The sequence below is a fragment of the Rhipicephalus sanguineus genome, chromosome 4 (genome assembly GCF_013339695.2).
Source record: "Rhipicephalus sanguineus isolate Rsan-2018 chromosome 4, BIME_Rsan_1.4, whole genome shotgun sequence".
NCBI classification, from domain to species: domain Eukaryota; kingdom Metazoa; phylum Arthropoda; class Arachnida; order Ixodida; family Ixodidae; genus Rhipicephalus; species Rhipicephalus sanguineus.
The window spans coordinates 179,047,651-179,068,725 of NC_051179.1; the positions used below are offsets into that span (position 1 = coordinate 179,047,651).

At 48.9% G+C, this 21,075-nt stretch overlaps 1 protein-coding gene across 1 annotated transcript in view; it reads right to left on the minus strand.

The window, feature by feature from the left end:
* Positions 1-873: 873 nt before the first annotated feature.
* LOC119391886 (5E5 antigen-like) overlaps positions 874-21,075 on the minus strand; it is a 31,946-nt gene continuing 11,744 nt past the window's right edge. The window contains exons 4-7 of the mRNA XM_037659537.2: positions 15,018-15,302; positions 11,125-11,302; positions 8,957-9,198; positions 874-1,059 (exon numbers count right to left, since the gene is read on the minus strand). Coding sequence (XP_037515465.2) covers positions 874-1,059; positions 8,957-9,198; positions 11,125-11,302; positions 15,018-15,302 — 891 coding nt within the window. The remainder of the gene's footprint in view (positions 1,060-8,956; positions 9,199-11,124; positions 11,303-15,017; positions 15,303-21,075) is intronic.

A 21,075-nucleotide genomic window follows, 5' to 3' on the forward strand; every position in this document is an offset into this window, starting at 1 on the left:
ATAAACTCACCAAGTATCATCAAAATCGATCAAGAAATGAGAAAAAAAATTTCAGAGCAGTGTCCCCCCTTAAAAACAGCACGGAAATGCCTTACAATGCTTGCATCTGTTACAAGGGCCACCCAAAAGCATGCTGCTACTGGGTGACACCGTTTCCCAATGGCCAGGGTTCAAAGCACAATACGTCTTTCCTTAAAGGGGTCATGAACCACCCTTAGGGCTTGGTGAAAAAAACACATCCTGTGGAAAGCAGACACTGCCATGAAAAGCTCAGCCAGATGTTTCAGTTGTGCACGGCAAGGAAAGTCCAGAAGTGCAGTGCAAAGCTGCCATTTTCTCAGGCGCCCTTCTTTTCATGCCGAGGCTTGTGGCCATTTTCTTTGGAGTTGCCAGTGCCCGCTGCTTGACGTCAAACAGTAGATGGGATGTTATGGCTAATAGCTGGCATAAATAAAAAGCGGCGTTTGAAACAGATGTGCTTCTTGCCACAGGGTGCCACCACTCCCTGCTCTATAATCTGCTAACATTACACAGTAAGCCACACTAGCGCACACAGGAACCACAATAGCAAAGAGCGAGTGCGTTTAATCACCCGCCAGTGTGCTCGTCGGGACGAGAGGAGAGAGAAAGTGCCCTGACGAATCCCTGTAACTCCACTCGTCTTGGACGGATTCGCAATGTATTCGCAAGGCATCAACTCCAATACTGAGGCCACGCGATGATTACTGGGAAAAGGGGTTCGGGGCCCCTTTAAAACTGGGTGTGCATAAGAATTAGGCAAATACTGTCAAACGTATGTGGACATACTTCTGGCTTTCTGCAGTTCAATTCACTGAATCAATTCAATTCCACCAGATCCATTCCCAATGAGTCTCAGCCGGAAACTGTCGGGCATCCCTGGTCTGACTCACCGGGTGGGCACTCCTGTGCAGGCACCATGAGTCGGGGAAAGCGTGCGTCCCTTGGCGAGAACAGCACCCACACTGGGTTGTTGTCCTGCAGCTGCCGCAAGATGCCAGCCGTCACCCTAGAGTTCTTGGCCTCCAGGATGTGCACCACCTGCGCACCTCACTCATTTAGCTCTGTTCCAAACCAGATTGCTGCAGTTTGAATAATCTCCTGTAATAACTTCGCAGAAGCAATAAAAAATGAATGTGCTTTTCTGGAATAAAATTTTTTAAATTACTTCCACGGTCGAGTGACACCAGCTTCAACAATACAGTAAAACCCTGTTACCTCAAAACTCAACAACCAGGAAAAAGTTACCAACGATTGCGATACTCCCTAATGAACCATTTTAGTGCAACTCTATGCATTGTTTTCATTTCACAATATATTGAGGTATAGAATCTCGAAGAGACATATGTATGTAAAGTTATAGACAACTACATATTTTCCACACGTATACTTTTTTCTCAGCGACAGTGCCTAGCTTGTGCTTTGGCCTCATTGAGCATCTGTTTGGGCAGATCGTTTAGCAGCTGTGGCAGACGATTATTTTCCACCAGTTGCATCGCTCATTGTTTTAAAAAAAATAGGCGAAAATCTGATTTGCGTGCCGAGCACATAGGCTCTTACACGAACCTTCGAAGGTTCCACACTAATTGCTTGGCTTCCAGAAAGGGCTGAAGTCTTACACAGCTTGCGTTACGCATACAATCAGATTACGATTACAGTGGAACCCTGATTATATGACTTTCAGGGGACCATGCAAAAGCGTTGTATAACCGAAAAACTAAGAATACAGTCGAACCCAGTTATAACGATCCCACATATAACGATCTATCGGTTATAACGACCATATTTGGGTGCACTTACGATTTTCCTATGCTAACCATTGAAGCTGCGTCCACATATAGCGAACATTTTTCAAAGCCTCCTACTTTTACAATGAACACTTCTGACACGGTCGCGGTAAAAATATGGCGCATACGAAGCGAAAAGAAGTTAAAACATTCCTTCTAAAGCATGACAGGGGCGCGTGCTCGCGCGTGCCCCGCTTCAGTTTACTTGCGACCACGGTGCTCGCGACTAAGATATCCCAGATCGGCGAACACCGCACGCAGATTTTGGACGCTGCGAGCGAGGTCGCTCACTTTCCAGGCGTTTCTTCAGTGGCAGAATGGCAGTGAGGAAAAAAAAATAGTAGGCAGCATGAAGCCTTGCGGTCAGCTTTCGCACGGTAGCCTTTCCTGACGCCGTTCTCTGCAGCTACGACCGCCTGCGATGAACCAAACAATGCCTTGGAACGCAAGAAGGCATAATGCAAGGATTGATAAACCGTGATAACTTTCCATCGCAAAAAGGTTCCCTGCGTCCCTAAACTCGTCGACGCCACAATGTGCCGCAAAAGGTCGTCCGTCTTTTAGGTAACGGCAGAGACCGGCTGATCGGTGATTACGACTTCCGCGCGATTGCGGCGATGCTTTCGCGGATAAGCACCAGAAAAGAGCGAAGGCGAGGTGGCGGCCGTCGATGAACGTGCCATTATGACTTATAGCCCACAACCATATCACAGTCATCTGTAGATATCCGCTCGGCTGCGCGTGTGGCGTACGCCGTACACAGCGGATTGACGGCGGTACGAGCGCGCCATGCTGCCGTTGGCAAGTTCGTCGCCACCGCGTCGTGCGAGACCGCTTTAAAGTGCGCGCCGCTTTGTAGAAACGAAAGTAGCTGGCTGTTGTTAAGTGGCGCGGGAACCGAGAAACGTCGATGCACTGACAGCGAGCATATACTGCGTGTTTGACTAGGTGACAACTCAAGTGCGCCGCGCATCGTCGTGCATGGCCGCGAGAGCATCGCGGAGACGTCGAGTGCGCGTTGCTTGCAAAATGCTTGTTTTCGCCGCTTTGTACGAAGAGGCTAGTCACCACACACGTGCACGGTCCGGAGTGAAGCAAGCACGAAGAACGTACAAACGCGCATACGGCATACAGCAAGCGGCCCGGCAGTGACTCCACGAGCCGATAGGCGACGCGCTGCACGCAACTAGCCGGGATGGTCGGCTCCACGTCGCGTATCGCGCTTCGTAAATGAGTCAGCTCATTGCAAAAGCGGTTAATTCACTCGTGAGCACGCAGCGGGCGTCGCTTCACGACGCGAAATGGCTTAGCTTGTCACCGAAGGGGTTGTTAGCACTTTAATAAAAGTGCAAAGAAAAAAAATGCCAGGCCTGCGCTGAAACCGCAGCACAGTCACAGCGAAAGCTGGAAGAGCGGCGTTTGTAGAGCCTGTTGTAAGCTCTCTTGGGGATACAATCAAGTACACTAGAAAGGTACCCACTACCCCATAAATCACAATTTTTGTGAAGTTGGAAGCACCTACTAAGCAATTAGAGAGTTTGAGAATTGTGGACAAAAGACGCTGGGCCCCCAAGCTGCGTTGGGCAGGCTGCTCTTGCGTTCGGTTGATCAGCAGAGTTTGAGTATTGGGCCAACGCAGGCTGCGTTGGGTCAAGCGCACGGAGCGCCACGCGTGACGAAATTTAAAATCATGCGAGACGCGGGCCATACTGCGCCGTGGCCCGCGCTGTGTCTGTGTCTTCTCACTGGTGACCCAAGACGCCTTGGGGCGCCACGATAGTTTTCAATTTTTGTGTCTCGGGTCAACGCGAGTGCAAGAGCCCAAGAGTGGCTTGGGTTCTGCGCATGCGCCCTGGCGGCTCGCAAGCTTCTTGGGTCCCCAAGCTCCTTGGAGCCCCAATTCTCAAACTCTCTATTATTCGTCATTCTGCGCGGAAGCGAGGCACCTGCTACACGTCTGTAAGGCATTATGTGCACTTTGTTGACGCGACAACTGATGACGATGAAGAATTATGGCTCAGCCCTTTGTAATGGGTTGGAAGCTTTAAACGGCCCACCAGTTATGACGACCGGTCGCTATTTCCCTCTCCCGTCATGCTGTAAACATACGTTGACGTGGGAGAGAGACGGGGGCGGGCGAAGAACTTTACTGAGACCCCGAGGAAATGGATCATGCGCCTATGGGCTTCCTTGGCAACAAATACAAGTGCACTTACGAGGAACCCACTACGCTATAAATCATTGTAATTTTACTGAGACCCCGAGGAAATGGATCATGCGCTTATGGGCTTCCTTGGCAACCAATACAAGTGCACTTGCGAGGAACCCACTACGCTATAAATCATTATAATTTTACTGAGACCCCCGAGGAAATGGATCATGCGCTTATGGCTTCCTTGGCAACCAATACAAGTGCACTTGCGAGGAACCCACTACGCTATAAATCATTATAATTTTACTGAGACCCCCGAGGAAATGGATCATGCCGCTTATGGGCTTCCTTGGCAACCAATACAAGTGCACTTGCGAGGAACCCACCTACGCTATAAATCATTATAATTTTACTGAGACCCCGAGGAATGGATCATGCGCTTATGGGCTTCCTTGGCAAACCAATACAAGTGCACTTGCGAGGAACCCACTACGCTATAAATCGTTGTAATTTTACTGAGACCCCGAGGAAATGGATCATGCGCTTATGGGCTTCCTTGGCAACCAATACAAGTGCACTTGCGAGGAACCCACTACGCTATAAATCATTATAATTTTACTGAGACCCCGAGGAAATGGATCATGCGCTTATGGGCTTCCTTGGCAACCAATACAAGTGCACTTGCGAGGAACCCACTACGCTATAAATCATTGTAATTTTTGAGAAGTAGGGCAGCAGGCACTGTGCCATTTTTCGTCATTCTACGGAGAGCCGTGGTACCTGCTAAACGCATGTAAGGCATTATGCGCACTTTGTTGATGCTGTGCCTGATGACGACGAAGAATTATGGCAGAGCCCTTTGTAATGGGTTGGAAGCATTCAACAACCTACTCGTTGCGCAATTCGCATTGTGTGACGCCTGGTTACAGAATTCACGTTGTGCGACGCTTGGTGCTTATTTTACTCTTCTACCACGCTATATTGCATATGCTAATGTGATTCCTTCCCGACATGAAGCCCGTATAGGACCTTTTTGCAAGGCAGTTTCAAGCACCGGCATGGCTCAGAGGTTGAATACTGGGCTCCCACGCAGAGGGCCCAGGTTCGAACCTCGTTCCATCCTGGAATTTCTTTCTTATTTCGTTTTTTTTCTTATTTCGAGCGATACTGGTTACGGACACCGGCGGCGGCGGACAACTACGGCGCCAAAAACGACCGGTGAAATGATCTCATAACAGGTTTCGCTGTAAAAAAACGGCTTGGCCGCTAAGCGCACGTTTTTAAGGGCGAGTCCATATACAACGAACTACTGATATAACGACCACTTTTCGCAACACTTTTGAGATCGTTATAAACGGGTTCAACTGTATAGGCAGTGACACTCAGCCTTGTCAACTCCCCCCCCCCCCCCCCCCCCAAAAAAATAAACGGATACAGACTGCCTGAATAAGCCCATGGCACATCAGGTAGATTAAATTATATTATATTCTACTATATTATATTATATTATATTATTCGCTTAGGAAACAGCTTTTTATTGCCCTTCACTCTTCGTCAGAATCGCTAGACACGTCGTCCATGTCGCTCACCAATTCGCCATCTTGCTCCCACAACTGGTCATCCGCGCTGTGTCCAGCGCATTTGCAATTCCAGTCTTCTTAAAACTCTTTACGATCAAATCAGCTGGCAGCAAGCGCCATGCATCCAAGATCCAGGAGCATGCCAGCTTGATGGACGGCCTTTTAATCTTGCCAGTCGGCGTTAGGGCATGCCCTCCATGGGCCATTTAGTCTGTATACAACTGGCGCACACTGTCTTTGAACGGCTTGTTCACACAAACATCAAGGGACTGCAGCACCGAAGTGAGTCCACCTGGAATGATGGCGATCTTGGTGCGCAGCTCCTTCAGTTTCCGGCTTACGTTCTCTGCCAGGTGGCTGTGAAAACTGTCAAGCACAAGAAGAGATGGGAGAAGCAAGGTACCAGGGCGCCATCCCCAGACTGTCCGGACCCAATCAGCCATTAGACTGACCGACATCCATCCTTTCTCTTGGGCTTGCACGTGTATGCCGGCTGGGAGTCGGCCTTCAGCATGGTTTCCCTTTTGAAGATAACGCACGGTGGCAACTTCCTGCCGTCTGCCGTGATAGCCAGCATTACTGTGAAACGCTGCTTCTCAGCGACTGTCGTTTTAACGAGCACGCTGCGTGCTCCCGTCTGATTGATTGTCCTGCTCTTCGGCATATCGAAATTGATGGGCGTCTGGTCTGCGTTCTTGATTTGCGAGAGAAGAAATTCTCGGTCCCGCCGCAGGCGTATCACAAATTTGTGAAAGTCCACTACCTTTTCTTCGTAGCAACAAGGCAGTCGCTGACAAAGGGATGTGCACCTCCTCAAGCACAGTCGGTTGCGCCAAATGAAGCGTGTTGTCCACCCATTACTCGTTTTGAAAGCGGTGGTTGCGAGGCCATGCTTCCTGGCTGTGGCTAGCGCGTGCATCACGGACCATTTCGTGCGAAACGACACAGCCTTCCTTCCGCAGGTGCTGGACATATTCTAAGACCGCTTTTTCCCTAGCAGGAAGCTTTCAGGTCTTCGGTCCCCTAAAGGCACGTCGCTCCCTATTCGTAGTGAACAGCTTGTCGTGCTGCTTCCTTCCGCCAGTAACGCACACGGACTTCGTCAATTCCGTAATGCCTGCTCGCAGCACGATTCCCGCGCTCAAGAGCGTACTCCACAGCCTGTAGCTTGAAACCGGCCGTGTAGCTCACATTTCGGCCCATTGTCCACGGCAAAACGCAAAACAGACTAAAAACGAAGTCACAACGGAGTGGCAATGGCTGGCGGAAACAAAAAAAGTAGGGCTACAAAGGCTAGAATGCTAGAACAGGCGTCACTGTCTAGCGCCGTTTTGACTGGTTGTCCCACCCAGCCTTGGAAACTCCGCCGCTTCGGTGGTAGATGGCGCTATCTTCTGCAAGCTGTCTCCCCGCACTCCTGCCGCCGGTTGCTGCCGGCTTCTTAAAGTTTCGTATTTGTAGAAAGCAACCGTTGGCTGGTGTGGGAAGTTTCGTGACCTTCGCTCGCTGTGTGCTTGTTACCCGCGATGTCTCTACACTCGCACCGTTCGTGAATCCCGCTGCGGCGCATGGATACTTCAAAAACAAGTACAAAAAGAGAGGTACATGCCGTGCACAGATAGAAAGAAAAACAAACAAAGAATGGTGCGCAGCAGTGGGCAGAGGGGAGGAAAGGGGGTAGACGAACCAAGGGGAGTTGGCATAATAAAAAAAAAAAAGAAAGATCTACGGGCGAGGAGGAGCCCCGCGTTGGTTCGCGGGGCTGTAGTGGATGAAAGTAGGGCATGCGTTCATTACGCGGGAGAAAACAAAATCCAAATTTCGACAACTAATGTTGGGGGTGTGTTTATTATGCAAGTGCGTTCATTACGTGAGTAAATACGGTACACACATTCAGAACCGCAGTTATTGTTTGCAACAACCACTGTGGACGAAACCGCGGTCACTATCGACGCGATCATGTATGGCAACTACAAAACTCCTAAAGTGCTTTGGCATCTGACGCTCACAGAGTCAAAGCAATGCCACTAGCCACAACTGCTGCAGACAAAACCACAGTAGACACGATCATAGATAGCAACAACGTAGTTCTGAAGGCGCGGCCAGCACATAGATTAAAAACGGAACTACTGTTTGCCACAACCACCTCACAGAAAACCGCAGTTGCTATTGACGCAATCACTGAGAAAAACTACGCAGTTCCGAAGGTACATGGCTAACGCAGCGGTAGATTAAAGGCAATGAAGTCGTAAAAAGGCACGAAGTGTTTCGGCGTTCCTGTCGTTCGCTTATGGCTATGGTGGAGTGGACTTTTGCACTTAGTTTTCAGTTGGCCTCAGGCGAAGCTATGATGTGCGTGTTGCGGCAGCCAGCTGCGATGTGCCTTATTGATCCATTCAGGTGTTTCTCAAAAAGACGTGCATGAGTTCCTTTGATGGCAACAAATGTTTTGTGTGTATATTGCAGTTTGAAAAGGGATGTGGCTAGTTTTTTTGGTGATACAAAATTTCGGGTGATATGAATACTTTCGCTCCCCCTCGAGATTCGTATCATCGAGATTCTACTGTACACGCTGTAAAGAAAATATGTCATAAAATATCAGGTTTATTTTATTTGCATATTTATTTACATATTATATGTAAATAAAATATCAGGTTTGTGCATCACTTGTTTTCACTGAGTTGTGAACCTTTCCAGGACAAGACGGACGACAAGTGTCACTATCGCTACCGTATTTACTCGAAAATAGGTCGGGCACGAATGTAGGTTGACCCCTACTTGTAGCGATCTACGAGAAATAAAAAAAAGATGTTCGAATATAGGTCAACTCATGTTTTTTTAGAAACAAAAAAACTGAAACATAGCACACCTTTATTTACAATAACTTAGCACTCTTGTCGCTGCCGAAAGAGTCATCTTCATCCGATGTGCAGGAAAGTTGTCGGATTCTTCGCAGGCATCCTCGGCATCCCAAAGGACATCATCCTCGCTGCCATCGGGCGCATTAGAACAACAAAAATGGATGTTCGAAACCAATTTGAATAATTGTTATTGTATGTTGAACATTTGTCACTGAGTCAATTTCGAGCTGGGATTTCACTCGTGAATGTTCAACATATGGTAACTTTTGTTCAAATGGGTTTAGAACATCCATTTTTATTGCACTGCACTCAGTTCTGATTCAAGATTATTGCAATATGCTGATTTATTTTGTAACTCTCTCAGTTTAGAAGAAATCTTGCTCCCCAATGGGCACATGAAATATTTTGTATTTTAAAAACAACCCATTATACTAGAAAAATAAATGTATATTTGGAATTGGCACACAAATGTACAAAACTCTGGGAGTTTCACCAAAATCGATCAAGAAATAAAAAACACTTCTTAAAGTGCCATGTCCCCCCTTAAATGGCACCTACCTCTCCTGTGCGCTGCACAAAGCGCTTGGACAGAGGATGGCGCAGAATGTCGGCCACAGAGAGCCCCTCGTACTGGCCCTTGGCTGCACGCGCCTTCCCACCGTGCACGGCTGGTGCCCGTTTTTTCTTGTCCTTCTTCGACGAACGCCTTTTCCGGTGCTTGTTGTTGCCGGCCAGACGCTCGCCCTTGCGGCTGCTGACGAGACATTCCTCGTCTGGGGGTGCAGTTTGCGCGGCAGCTTCTGCAAAAACCGGTGAGCTCAAACCAAACACTAGATTCAATTTTGTAGCACACCATCAAAGTAGAAATGTGGTGGAGATTTCTGATCTCTGGACGGCACCAGCCGTAGCACTTTTATGCGTCTCGTACGGCAACCACATGACACTACACAGATGTAAAGGCAAGTTCGTGTCTGTCAGGGGTTACAAATAAAACATTAGTGTTATTGCCCTACCTCCACCAATTGCCCTCGACATTTTGGTTTATATTCTCATTTTGTTCTTGCAATAGGACATAAAACTATGCCTCGCAAATGGACAAATCTGATTAAAGGGCGAATATTATTGCCCGTCCAAACTAGGTACTTCTTTCCTACAGTTTCTTAAAAGATATATAAAAAGAATTCTAGTGTACCGATGCTTTACTATGGGCTGATCTCACATATCAAAAATTACGTGTAAAATAAAAATGTAACCTCAATTGCGATACTTCCCAATGCAAAATTCGGGCACACATCTATACAGTAAAACCTTGCTGGTACAAATCTTGCGGGGTCAAGAAAAATATTTGTATCACCCGAAAACACAGAAAATTAGTAGGCGACAAACGAAAGCTGGAGTACATACATTTTCATTTACTGTTCCTCAGGGCTGCAGCAACGTCATAGACGGACCCATGAATGATTTCAAGTAAAGGTTTTGGAACATCAGCGATCATACTGGTACTCATAAATACAGGGCGTGTGCACGCGTGTGAGCACAGAACGTGCTGTGACACGCGTCAGCTGGTAGCCCCTTCCTAATCTTAGTATGCTTTTCCGCATAACACCAGAGTACAGCGGCCAAAGTGATAAGTGCTCCGCATGCGACAGGCCAGAAATTTTAGTACTGCTGTCCTTCGTTGTTGTTATTCTTTTTTTCGTGGTTTTTCGGGAGTTGGTGGGTGTGCCTTACAGTCGTGCACGTTGACCTTGCGAGGTCTAACTCCTTCACCAAGTCCGTCCACTTCCTCTTTCGGTCCCTGTCCACCTTTCATAAGGTGTCTGATTGTGAGGACATGTCTCTCATCAATGTGGCAGGCAGGTGTAAACACAGTACAACAACACTGCTGCCTTAAGCGCAGCAGCACACATCAATGCATCAGGGGGAAAAAGACACGATGCCAATGCCATCTGTAATCCTAAATCAAATGCACAAGGAGGCGCATTAATGCCTCCAGGATTTGCCCACACCATCTCGGAGGACACGTGCTGCGGATGGGTAATGCTGATAACCCGCCGAACCGGCGGTGTGCATGCCCAGAACTAGGGTTCTCACGCTCGTGCGCAATTGCCGTGTTTTCAATGGCAGCATGGAAAGCACCAGTTTGTACCTCTGCATTAGCGAACGTCCGTATCAAACGTTGCGGGGCTGAAGTCGGTTCGTAACAACTGCACTCTAGCACAATGCAGGCTAACTGGCCTTGGTCAAGAACAAAAAGTTCATATCACCCCAAAATTCACATGAGCCAGGATCGTATCACTGAGGTTCTACTGTACATGTCTTCATTTCGCAATATATTGGCTGGTGCGGACAATCTGCCTCGTGCGGCATGTTGCAAATGAAGTGAAGTGCGGTGCAAGTGCCTCGCTAACCTGGAGATCGCAAGAGCTGGCACATGATTATAGTAGTGTGGGCACGATTCAGAGCAGCCACAACAGAGAGACCTCCCAGAAAACATGCACTAGTCGGGCACCATCTCGCAGTCTTGTGCGGCGCTCCGATTCCCTCCTCGCCCTTTTTCCATCCTCTCTGCACTTCACCTTTGCTTTCATCTTTCTTTTGCTGCTATGACGGGTGAAGCCTGCCAATGCCCAATGCAGGAATGGGTGCCTAAGAGCCTGCGCTCCAGAATGTGACCAAGCTCAGCCATGGCACTCGTCAAACCCAAGTCTGCATGCCACACGCACCTTGCGCTGCCTGAGGTGGCACAGCGGGTGTCTCCTTTGGCCCCTCTTGGTCCCCAGCGGGAGCGAGGCCCCACGTGAGAGGCCCCCAGCCACCCCCGGGCGCTGCGCTCTTGCTGTCTGGTGGTGGTTCCTGCTCCATGGTGGACCTTGGTGGAGGTGGCAAACTGATGCCGTCTACCTGGAAAAGATCCACTCTCTAAAGCTGCATGCGCACTCAGGTAGTGTGTGATCTACAGCTTTCAACAAGATGGGGACAAGGGTGCCCTCCCTCTTTGCCCTTTTTGTGTCAAGTGCTTCAAGCTGGTCACACCAACAATACTGAACATGGACCCTCGTCCTGCTCAACCACTCTCACCATGCACAAGAGTTTGGCAATACAGAGGGTCCACAAATGTTCCAAACTTCAAATATGAATAGAATATTTTCATTATTGAAAGCACATTCAATCCCAAAAATTTGTACAGTTAAACCTGCCTATAACGAAGCTCCATAGAATGAATTCCTCGATATTACGAAGTTTTTCTATTCCCTGCCGTTACTCCATAGAAGCACATGTATTTGCGACCTCTATGTAACAAAGTGGCAGAAGGAGACACTCTTGATATAACGAACTTTCACCGACGGAATGCGAAGCGGCGGCGGCGCACATGGCGCACTCGAAGCCCCGGCGACTGCGAGGCAAGAGCGAGCACTTGTTTGTGCGTGCAAGTGCACGCAAGGCGGGTCTGCACCCCTCGAGCCGGCGTTCTTACCCCCCTCCCTTCAAACCTCATCTAGCTGCTCGCAGGTGCCACCACGCCGGCTTTCTTAAAAAAAAAACATGGTTTTTGCGTTGGCAGCGCCACTTTTCAGTTGTTGCAGAAGTCTCTGAACAGCACTTTGTTAACATGACACCAGGTGACGCCATTAAAAAGAAAGAACAAAAAATCACTGCTCCATGTCGCTACACTTCGAGTTCGTGGCCCTATGTGGGGTCGCGCCGCATACGAAGAGCGCTTTTCTGAATATTTTGTGGTATCCGTGTTGCTCGCTCTTCGTTTTCGACGCCGTGTGTGCGTGCATGGTTTCACTGCATGTGCATGGAGCAGCCCCTGATGACGTGCAGCTTTGTGATTTTTTTTGGAGGACTGCGCCATCACTACCGAGGAGATGCCAGATTAGGCGCTGGTGGAAACTGTCTCGGATAAAGACGGACCTTCAGAGGTTGAGTCGTCATGCGTTTTGCCGTCTTACACTGCGCCGGGGGTTCGCTAGACTGCAAATGGTCTTCTCTCTTTAATACAAGTGTAGCGACACGTAAAAGGCTCATAGGTGAAACTGCAGGTTTTTGAAACACGTGTTACGGACAGATGGGTAGGTTAAAGCAGCATACGCAGTTCACTAAAATTTTAAAAAATTATTTGTGGGCTTTCAGTTCATTTTCTCTGCATTTTGCCTTTGTTTTGATTATATAAATATAGCGCAATATAAATATTTCACAGGGCCCTGCAAGATTCATATAAATGAGGTTTTGTGGTAATCCAAAGCAAGAATACTCACAGGGGTGTTTCCTGGAACACTTGTTTTCTACGTGACATACTGTACAGTCAAGACGAATATGCAGGACAACATCTGATTTTCACAAACATGTTCAAGGTAGAAAGAACTGAAGAAAATGTAGCACTAATATATATATGCAGTGTCACACTCGACGATCGGCAACAACGTTCACCACCCGCACCACATGTCCGACTCCTTTCGTCCCTGTCACTGTTCACTTGACACTCGCGCCATCTAGTTCCTCTCCCGGCAACTACACACAGCCTCTGAGAGCCGCACCCAACACACGAGCACTATTCACTCCCCTTCATCTCGCACAATATATTTTTTGTACCATGTAAGGAAAGCTCCAACATACGCAATGACACTCGGCCATTCAGCTGCCATGCCATCCTGCTATCAATTTTCCTGGGTAGTTGTGCAGGTGTACTAGACCTCACCCACTCACGGCCATTGCGGCTGTGGCTGGAGGACTGCCATTTAAACATCAAGTACATCAAAGGAAACAACAAGGAATAGTTTGTGTGGTTCAACGTCACAAGAAAAAAGACTCACAGTGTCCATTATGCATTTGCCTAAGATAACTCAAAAGGCGAAAGCCATCTGGTCATTATCATCGTTAAATCATCATAATTATCAGTATCTTCAATGATGATCCTCGCTACCATTTTCTTGCTAACCTGCTAACCAGCTAAACTGCCACACATGGGCTTTCACTAACATCCTCATACATTTAAGAGCTGTGGGTCCCTTGGACATTTGTGTGCTCTTCAGGAAACTGTAGCACATACAGTCGAACCCACTTATAAAGATCCCACATATAACGGTCTATCGGTTATAACGACCATATTTTGGTGCACTTACGATTTTCCTATGCTAGCCATTGAAACTGAGTCCATACATAGCAAACATTTTTCAAAGCCTCCTACTTTTACAACAAACACTTCAGACACCGTTGCGGTAAAAATATGGTGCATACGAGGCGAAAAAAAGTTAAAACAGGCCTTCTAAAGCGTGAGAGGGGCGCGCGCTCACGCATGCCCCGCTCCAGTTTACTTGCGACAAAGATATCCCAGATCAGTGAGCTCCGCACGCAGATTTTGGACGCTGCAAGCGAGGTCGCTCACTTTCCAGCCATTTCTTCAGTGGCAGAATGACAGTGAGGAAAGAAAAAAAGCCTTGCGGTCAGCTTTCGCACGGTAACCTTTGCCGATGCCATTCTCTGCAGCTACGATGAACCAAATAATGGCTTGGAACGCAAGAAGGCATAAACGCAAGTGATAAGTACGATAACTTTCCATCGCATAAAGGCTCACTGCGTCAGTAAACTCGTCGATGCCACAATGTGCCGCAAAAGGTCGTCAGTCTTTTCGGTAACGGCAGAGACCGGTCGATCGGTGATAACGACTTTCGCGCGATTGCGGCGATGCCTTCACGGATAAGCATCAGAAAAGAGCGAAGGCGGAAGAGCCTGGCGGAAGAGCGGATGAGTCGTCCGGTTTTCCCCGATGCGTGTGCGCATGTAAACGATGCGTACACACATTGCCGAATCTCCGCCGATACGCAACATTTGCTGCCGTGTGAAGCCGATCGTTTCTAGTTGTGTGCAGCACATCCCCAACTAAGCTGACGCCGTCACTGTACGGCTACGGCACGCATTTATCATGAAAGGGTTCGTGATGCGCACTTTGTTCCCGACCGCACACGGGTGTGGCAATGGCGAGCTGGTTTCGTCCGTGAAGGCAACGCGTCTGTGCGGCACACTTAGCGGTCTTGCACAAAGAGGCAGCAAGAATGGCGGCGTGGCGCGTTGGGGTTCTCGCCTATGAAATGCGTGCAGTATGCCTGCAACTGCGCTTGGCCCCATGCACTACTGAGCAGTTAACTGAAGATGCTTATCGTAGGGGTTGTCAGCGATTAAATCGTACTGGCGCGTTTGCCACCTGCCGCCATCACGCCTCCGCGCATTTCCGCTGCTTATCCGTAAGACATCACCATACAGCGCCGTGATAGCGGACCCTTTGAATTTCCGGTCTGCTTCACCCCATAGCGCTTGGGCATTGCGGCACAGCTGACTTTCGGACTGTGCTACTGTCGCAAACAGATCGATTCGCGAAAGCGCTGGTTCGAATCTACGAGATTCGAGAATCTACGAGCGTGACCATGGTTGCGCTAGCAAAGACAAACGTGAGGAGCAGATGTAAACAAAAGTTATTCCAGCTGTGAGGAAGTGCACGTTGCAATCACCGGTGTGAACACCATGAGTAGCTTCTTGGTCACCAGTAGTAGACTTCTGCCAGTGTGCCTTGGAGAGCAGGCCCAATTCAGTGCCCCTCGTTCGTGCTCCCACTCACCTCCGAGGTGGCCGCTGCCAAGGTGACGCTGCGCCCGATGCGCTCGGCGACGCTTTCTCCCCCCGTCCTGCCCTGTGGTGCGCTGCCCCCCTCCTGCTGTGGGTTGCGTGCATCCAGGGAGGCCTGCAGGAAGGCCATGTCTTCCAGGTGTTGCTCGAGCGCTGCACTGCCCGTGCTCTCCGCATCCGATGACCAATCGTCCTCGCCGCTCAGTTCGTCGGGGGCGACCACACGCCCTTGGAGAGGTGGCGACGAGGAGCGGTGGTGTTGCTCTGGCTCGGGTACCTGCATAAAAGCAGAGTTAAGGACGGGATGAGAAACTTCCCACAGGGTCGTCGGTGGCCCAATAATGTGAAATTGGTACAGAATAGAGAGCACAAATTAAAAAAGTTTTCAATACTGCTGACTCTGGCACACATTGTTGCTAAGAACGTAATAAATTCTAAATTTAATATACGAGACATTCTTCAAACAGAAAACAGTATTGGTGAGGAAAAGAAAAAAACATGGCTGATCCCTCTGTCATAGGCATCGGTATAACACGAAAGTGAAATGTGTCTTCACAGATGTAGTTGAGTGTTTGTTGTGCATTCTTTCGCCCCAAGCGCGAAGGAATGAATGCTACAGCAACAAATTGTAATGTCATGCGAAGAACGGCAAGCAGCTCGAAACTTGCAAAGCAGTGCTCAAGCAGAAAGGGCGCACGAAACGAACATACACAGGATGAGCGCGAACTAACTGTCACAGTTGTAACTTATTTCTGCGTGAGCAGCACGCTCCTTTCGCAAAAGCGGCCGCTGCAGTGAGCGAAGTGACCTTCGTCCCGCGCACCCGCACATGAGCGACCATGCCCTGTAAAGGCGCGCGCTCATCCACGTGGGGCGACGACTTTTAAAGTGCGCTCTTCGAGCCCTTCGCGTCATCTCGCTAGTGATAACGAAAACACGCTGATGTACCACCGATCTCTGAGTACCGCCACCGGCAAATGGTGTATATAAATAGCTCGCCGTTAGCATGGCAAGGAACGTGCCATTTGTGGCCGAATAGTTTCGCGCCCTGCGCTGGGGATCGAGGGGTCGTAAGTTTGACTCCCGGCGACGGAACTTTTTCTTATAGTTTTTTCTTTGCCATATGTTAGTCTTTATATTTTACAACGTCATATCCATGACGGAAATGCGTCAGTGGAGCCGTGGTGGACCCCGGCATAAAACACTTTCGTGTTAAAAAGGTGGTGGCAACGACAGCGAACAAGTAAAAATGGTACTCAACATTTTACAAGACTAACCTGCACATGCAGGTTAGTCTTGCACATGCGGGTTAGCCCATTCTAAACACTTTTGGGGAAACTAATACAAGTACACATGCAAGGTACAGTACAAAATCCAGTACAAATTGAGTCTGAGAAGCCCATTTTGAGGCGCAAGGGCAAAAAAAATTTATTTCTTAAAGAACATGGCGGGGCTCTTCAATTTTTGAACTTCTGGCAGCCAGAGGTTAGCCAACTAGTTCCGGTTCCGACAGAAAACAATGTCGTGGTCACGTATGTTGAAATTCCGGAACACCCAAAGCCCAAAGATTGCAAAATCGAAGGCTGGGACAGCCAGCACAAACGTAAACAAACGCTACCGCCGTGGCATCAAACGAAACTTTGCCTGCGTGAGCGTCGGTTCTTTCTACATTGCCCGCTTGGAAATACAGTGGAACCTCGATTATCCGTCCCCTGGTTTTGCGACGACCCGTATTTTACTACGAATCGGTTTGGTCACGGCAAAACCCCCATAGAAATAATGTATTTAAAACCTTGGTTATACGACGCAATTTTACGCCGATCCCGCATCTTACGACGTCCGAGAGAAAACACCACCTTCTTTATTCGAATCGGACGCCGACAAAAATATTCCCAAGTGTAAAATAAGAACTTAAGTTCCCCTAGGTTGTCGGTTAGAAAAGTAGAGTGTAAGACAGTATGCCTTCTTAGAATGTAAAATTTATTCTCCAGGCAGTTCATGCGCTTCTGTGATCCAGTTTCCCTGGCTTAAGATCGCTTAAGATCGCTTAAGATACGCCTCGATCGCATGCGTATCCAGGGTCATTACCTAGACAAGCTCTCTCTAGTACACGGAGAAGCTCCAACTGGCCGTAAAGCTCATCTTTGAGATCCGAATATTTTCACGTTTTCAGTCCGTGGGAACATGCAGACACTTTTCAGGCTTGATTTGTCGGGAGAAAGATGCACGTTGGATTCGATATCTTAAAGTTAAGGATAACGACTCGTTCACACCTCATTTAACTAAGTAATGCTGCCATTAGCTGTCATTTTCAAAAATAATTTAATCTACCATCCATGGAGAACCTCAGGGTCTTGTCATGGGCTATTGAGGCAGTCTGTTCCCCTTTTTTGGGCAGAGCTGACTGCTACTGCCAATATTTTTAGTTTTTTGATTATACGACGCCCGGGTTATACGACGGTTTTGCATGGTCCCCTCAAAATTGTATAATCGGGGTTCCGCTGTATGTGGCTAGGTTTGCCAAAGAGCTGAAGCGATATTGTCGAGCATACGCAATTGGGATACGATCACGCACGTTCGCAAGATCACGTGCGATTCGCCCCGTCCGTGAAGAAAACGGCCGCGCCGCTAACGGCTTAACAAGTGTAACTCTGTGCAGTGCATGTAACAATCGCAGTACAACACAGTGCGAAATCCCGCCGTGACAGTGATAGCGTCCCCGGAAGTGACAGCGTCCCCGGAAGTGACAGCTGTTCGTGGTTATCGTGTACTACGGCACACACACGCGCTGATCAGTTAGCGTGCTGTCTTAAACTTGAGACATGCGGCGGTATGTTCACTGCCACTCGTAATCGTGCCATCTCATGCTGTGAAATGGGCTTTAGAAGACAATGCCAAGCCTAATGACAACCGAAGGTGAAATCCCCAAGAGCCCGCATTGCAATCCGCCGAGTCCTTACAAAGATGGCAGCGAGCATGCATTGTCTCTTTTTGGCGTTTGATAGCCAGAAACCTTCCAGAATTCTTCCAGAACAAGTTTGTCCTGGCCACGGAGGAAGGAAAGAACTGCCATGGTCCTGGCAGGTTCTGGCGACACGCAGGTAGGCAGAACTGTCCAGCCAGAGAAAAATAAATGTCGTCTGAAAGTGTGCCGCGTGGCGGGTGGAGCAACACGAGAATGAATGCGCTCTGAGAAAAGTGTGGAGGATATGAAGTCTCATCGGCCATATGCACTGGGCACAATGGCGGCGTTGCTATGGTTACGTGGCACAGCGTGTCGTGCAGCAGCAGCGGCATGCGCCATGTGCACTTCCGTAAGTCTCGTACAGAACCATGGAGGACTGGAGAAGTTCCACAGCATCCATTCTTTTCGTCGCATTGTTAGCTCCGCAGTGTTCTCCCGGCTGTTGTAGCCACGGGGTCTAAACGAAAGTGTGTGGAACGAGTATGTATCTACATACAGTGCTGCGGATGAAGATTTGCAGTGCTCAGCGAAATCGCAGAACGAAATCACTGTGCTACAGAGAAGACACTTTCTTTTTTTTTTGAAAGCCAGTTGAAGATTTTGAAGGCCAGCATGACCACCTACCATCAGGTCAGTGTGTGGTTGACAGAGAGCTGAGGCAATGGCTGAAGGGGCGATCGAGCAATTCAGAGCAGACGCAGAGGGGGGAAATTGCACACGGTGGAGAAGCCGCTGTCGCCGCGCAGCGGAGCTTCACAAGTACACAAGAGGGGCTTTTCTGCACACCTGAATGAGAGTTTTTGGCTGCAGAAAGTATCACACGACCGCAGTTTGCCACGGTGCAGAACGCTGCTGCCGAATAATCGTATTTTCCGAAAACATATTAACCGGAACGTATTAACATGTACAGTCGACGACCGATTTTTCAGACGCCCAATTTTTCGGACATGCTTGATAATTCAGACATTTACCCGGCACCAGGACATAGCCTATAAATTCAATGTATTTCACAGCTCGAAATTTCAGACACTTAAGGACGGGCTGTTCGATATTTCGGACTTTCCAAGTGTCAGTCGAGCCGACTGCTGGCATTTTTTCGCGCCGCCGCAGTCTTGTTTGTTTACTTTTTCCTCCAGTAGCCTCGAACCGGTGCGCGCGGCTGCTAGCTCCGCTAGGGTGGCTACCTCGAACTGCTGGATCGAGGCTATTTCCGCATCAGCGTCGCTGCCGAAAAATTTTTCTTTCTTCTCTGCTTGTGACCGTTGGATTGACAGGAACGCATCGACTGACTGTTTACCTGTGCGTGTGCCATGTGTTCCACGTATGTTGCCTAGCTAAATGCGCTGATTCATAATGGATAAGGGATCATCGATGTTGTCGTCGGCCTCGAGAGCTCCGATGAAGCGCGGAAAGTATGTCACCATGTCGATGGCGAAAAAAGCTGCCATCGTCAAGCTTGTTGAAAGTGGCCGATCGCAGGCAGACGTTGCGAAAGAGTTCCATAGTTCCAAACAGACTCTTTCGGACTACATCAAAACAAGCAGAAGGTTTTGAAGGCGGCGGAAAAGTCCACTGGATGTCGTCAGAAAAATGTCAGCCAAGGTACCTACCCTAAGCTCGAGGAGGCCCTTCTCGTATGGCTGAAGTCGACAGTGGCCAGCAAGGTTCCCGTCTCCGGGGGCCTCCTCAAACAGAAAGCTGAGACGATGGCGCTTCAAATGAACATTGAAGGATTTAAGGTCAGTGACGGCTGGCTACGAAACTTCAAGAAGCGCTCCGACCTCAGTTTTAAAAAACTGTGCGGCGAAAGTGCAGCTGTTGACCTCAGCGCCATTGCGAACTACCGCTCTGAAAAGCTGCAGTCCCTTCTACAGGAGTACTCGCCAGACGATACTTTCAACTGTGACGAGACCGGACTTTTTTTCAAGCTGATGCCAGAAAAGACTCTTGCCTTTGCTGGCGACCCTTGTCATGGTGGCAAACACAGTAAGGAGCGAGTTACTGTACTGATCGGTAGCAATATGTCGGGCACAGAAAAACTGCCGATGCTCGTCATCGGCAAGTCGAAAGCTCCAAGGTGCTTTAAAGGCGTAAAGTCCCTGCCTGTTTTGTACGAGGCCAACAAAAAAGGCCTGGGTAACGCAGAAGATTTTTGAAAGCTATGTGAGAAGACTAGATCGCAAATTTGATCTAGAAGGCCGCAAAATTTTGTTGTTTGTCGACAACTGCGCTGCGCACGGGCACATAAACAACTTGAAGGCGGTGTGCGTCGAGTTCTTGCCACCGAACACAAGTGACCTACAACCGATGGACCAGGGTGTCATACGCACTCTCAAAGTGAACTATCAGTCACGCTTGCTTTCGCGTGCGGTGGTGTGCCTCGACAGCGGAAAAGCGTCCTCCGTCGATTTGCTTGGGGCACTTAGCATGCTCGCCGATGCGTGGAAGTCGATGGCATCGACAACGCTGCGCAACTGGTTCCGCCACGCGGGATTTGTGTTGAATGGCGAGTCGGCCGCCTTGGACGAGGACAGCGTCGTCGACCAGGTGTTGGGAAGCGAGCAGCTTATCGACGACCTTCGCACTGCAAGCGTCGAGATTCCATCAGATGTCTCATTTTCCGAGTTTGCGTGTGTGGACAGCGAGTTAAAACTGTGCGCTAGCCTCACGGATGAGGAAATCATTCGCCAAGTGCTTGCGGAGTCCGAGAGCGACGATGACGACGACGACTTACCTGCAACAGCACAGCCGACGCAAGCTGAGCTGATGCAAGTGCTCGCAACTAGGGGTGTGCGAATATTCGAAATTTCGAACATTTTTCGAATAGTCTTTGCTATTCGATTCGATTCGCACTGAAATTTTACTATTCGAACTATTCGAACTTCCCAAAGACAAATGCAGTCAACGTCCGGTTGAAAGTGACCCCTTCAGATTTTCAATATGCCTCACCTCATTACACTCTCGTATCGCGGCAAAGCTGCCTTTCAAGCTCCGTTACGGTCGAACTTAGGCAAGAGAGCGTCAACGTCTGATTGGAAGTGGTCCCTAGATTTTCAATATGCTTCACCTCCTCACACCCCCGTAT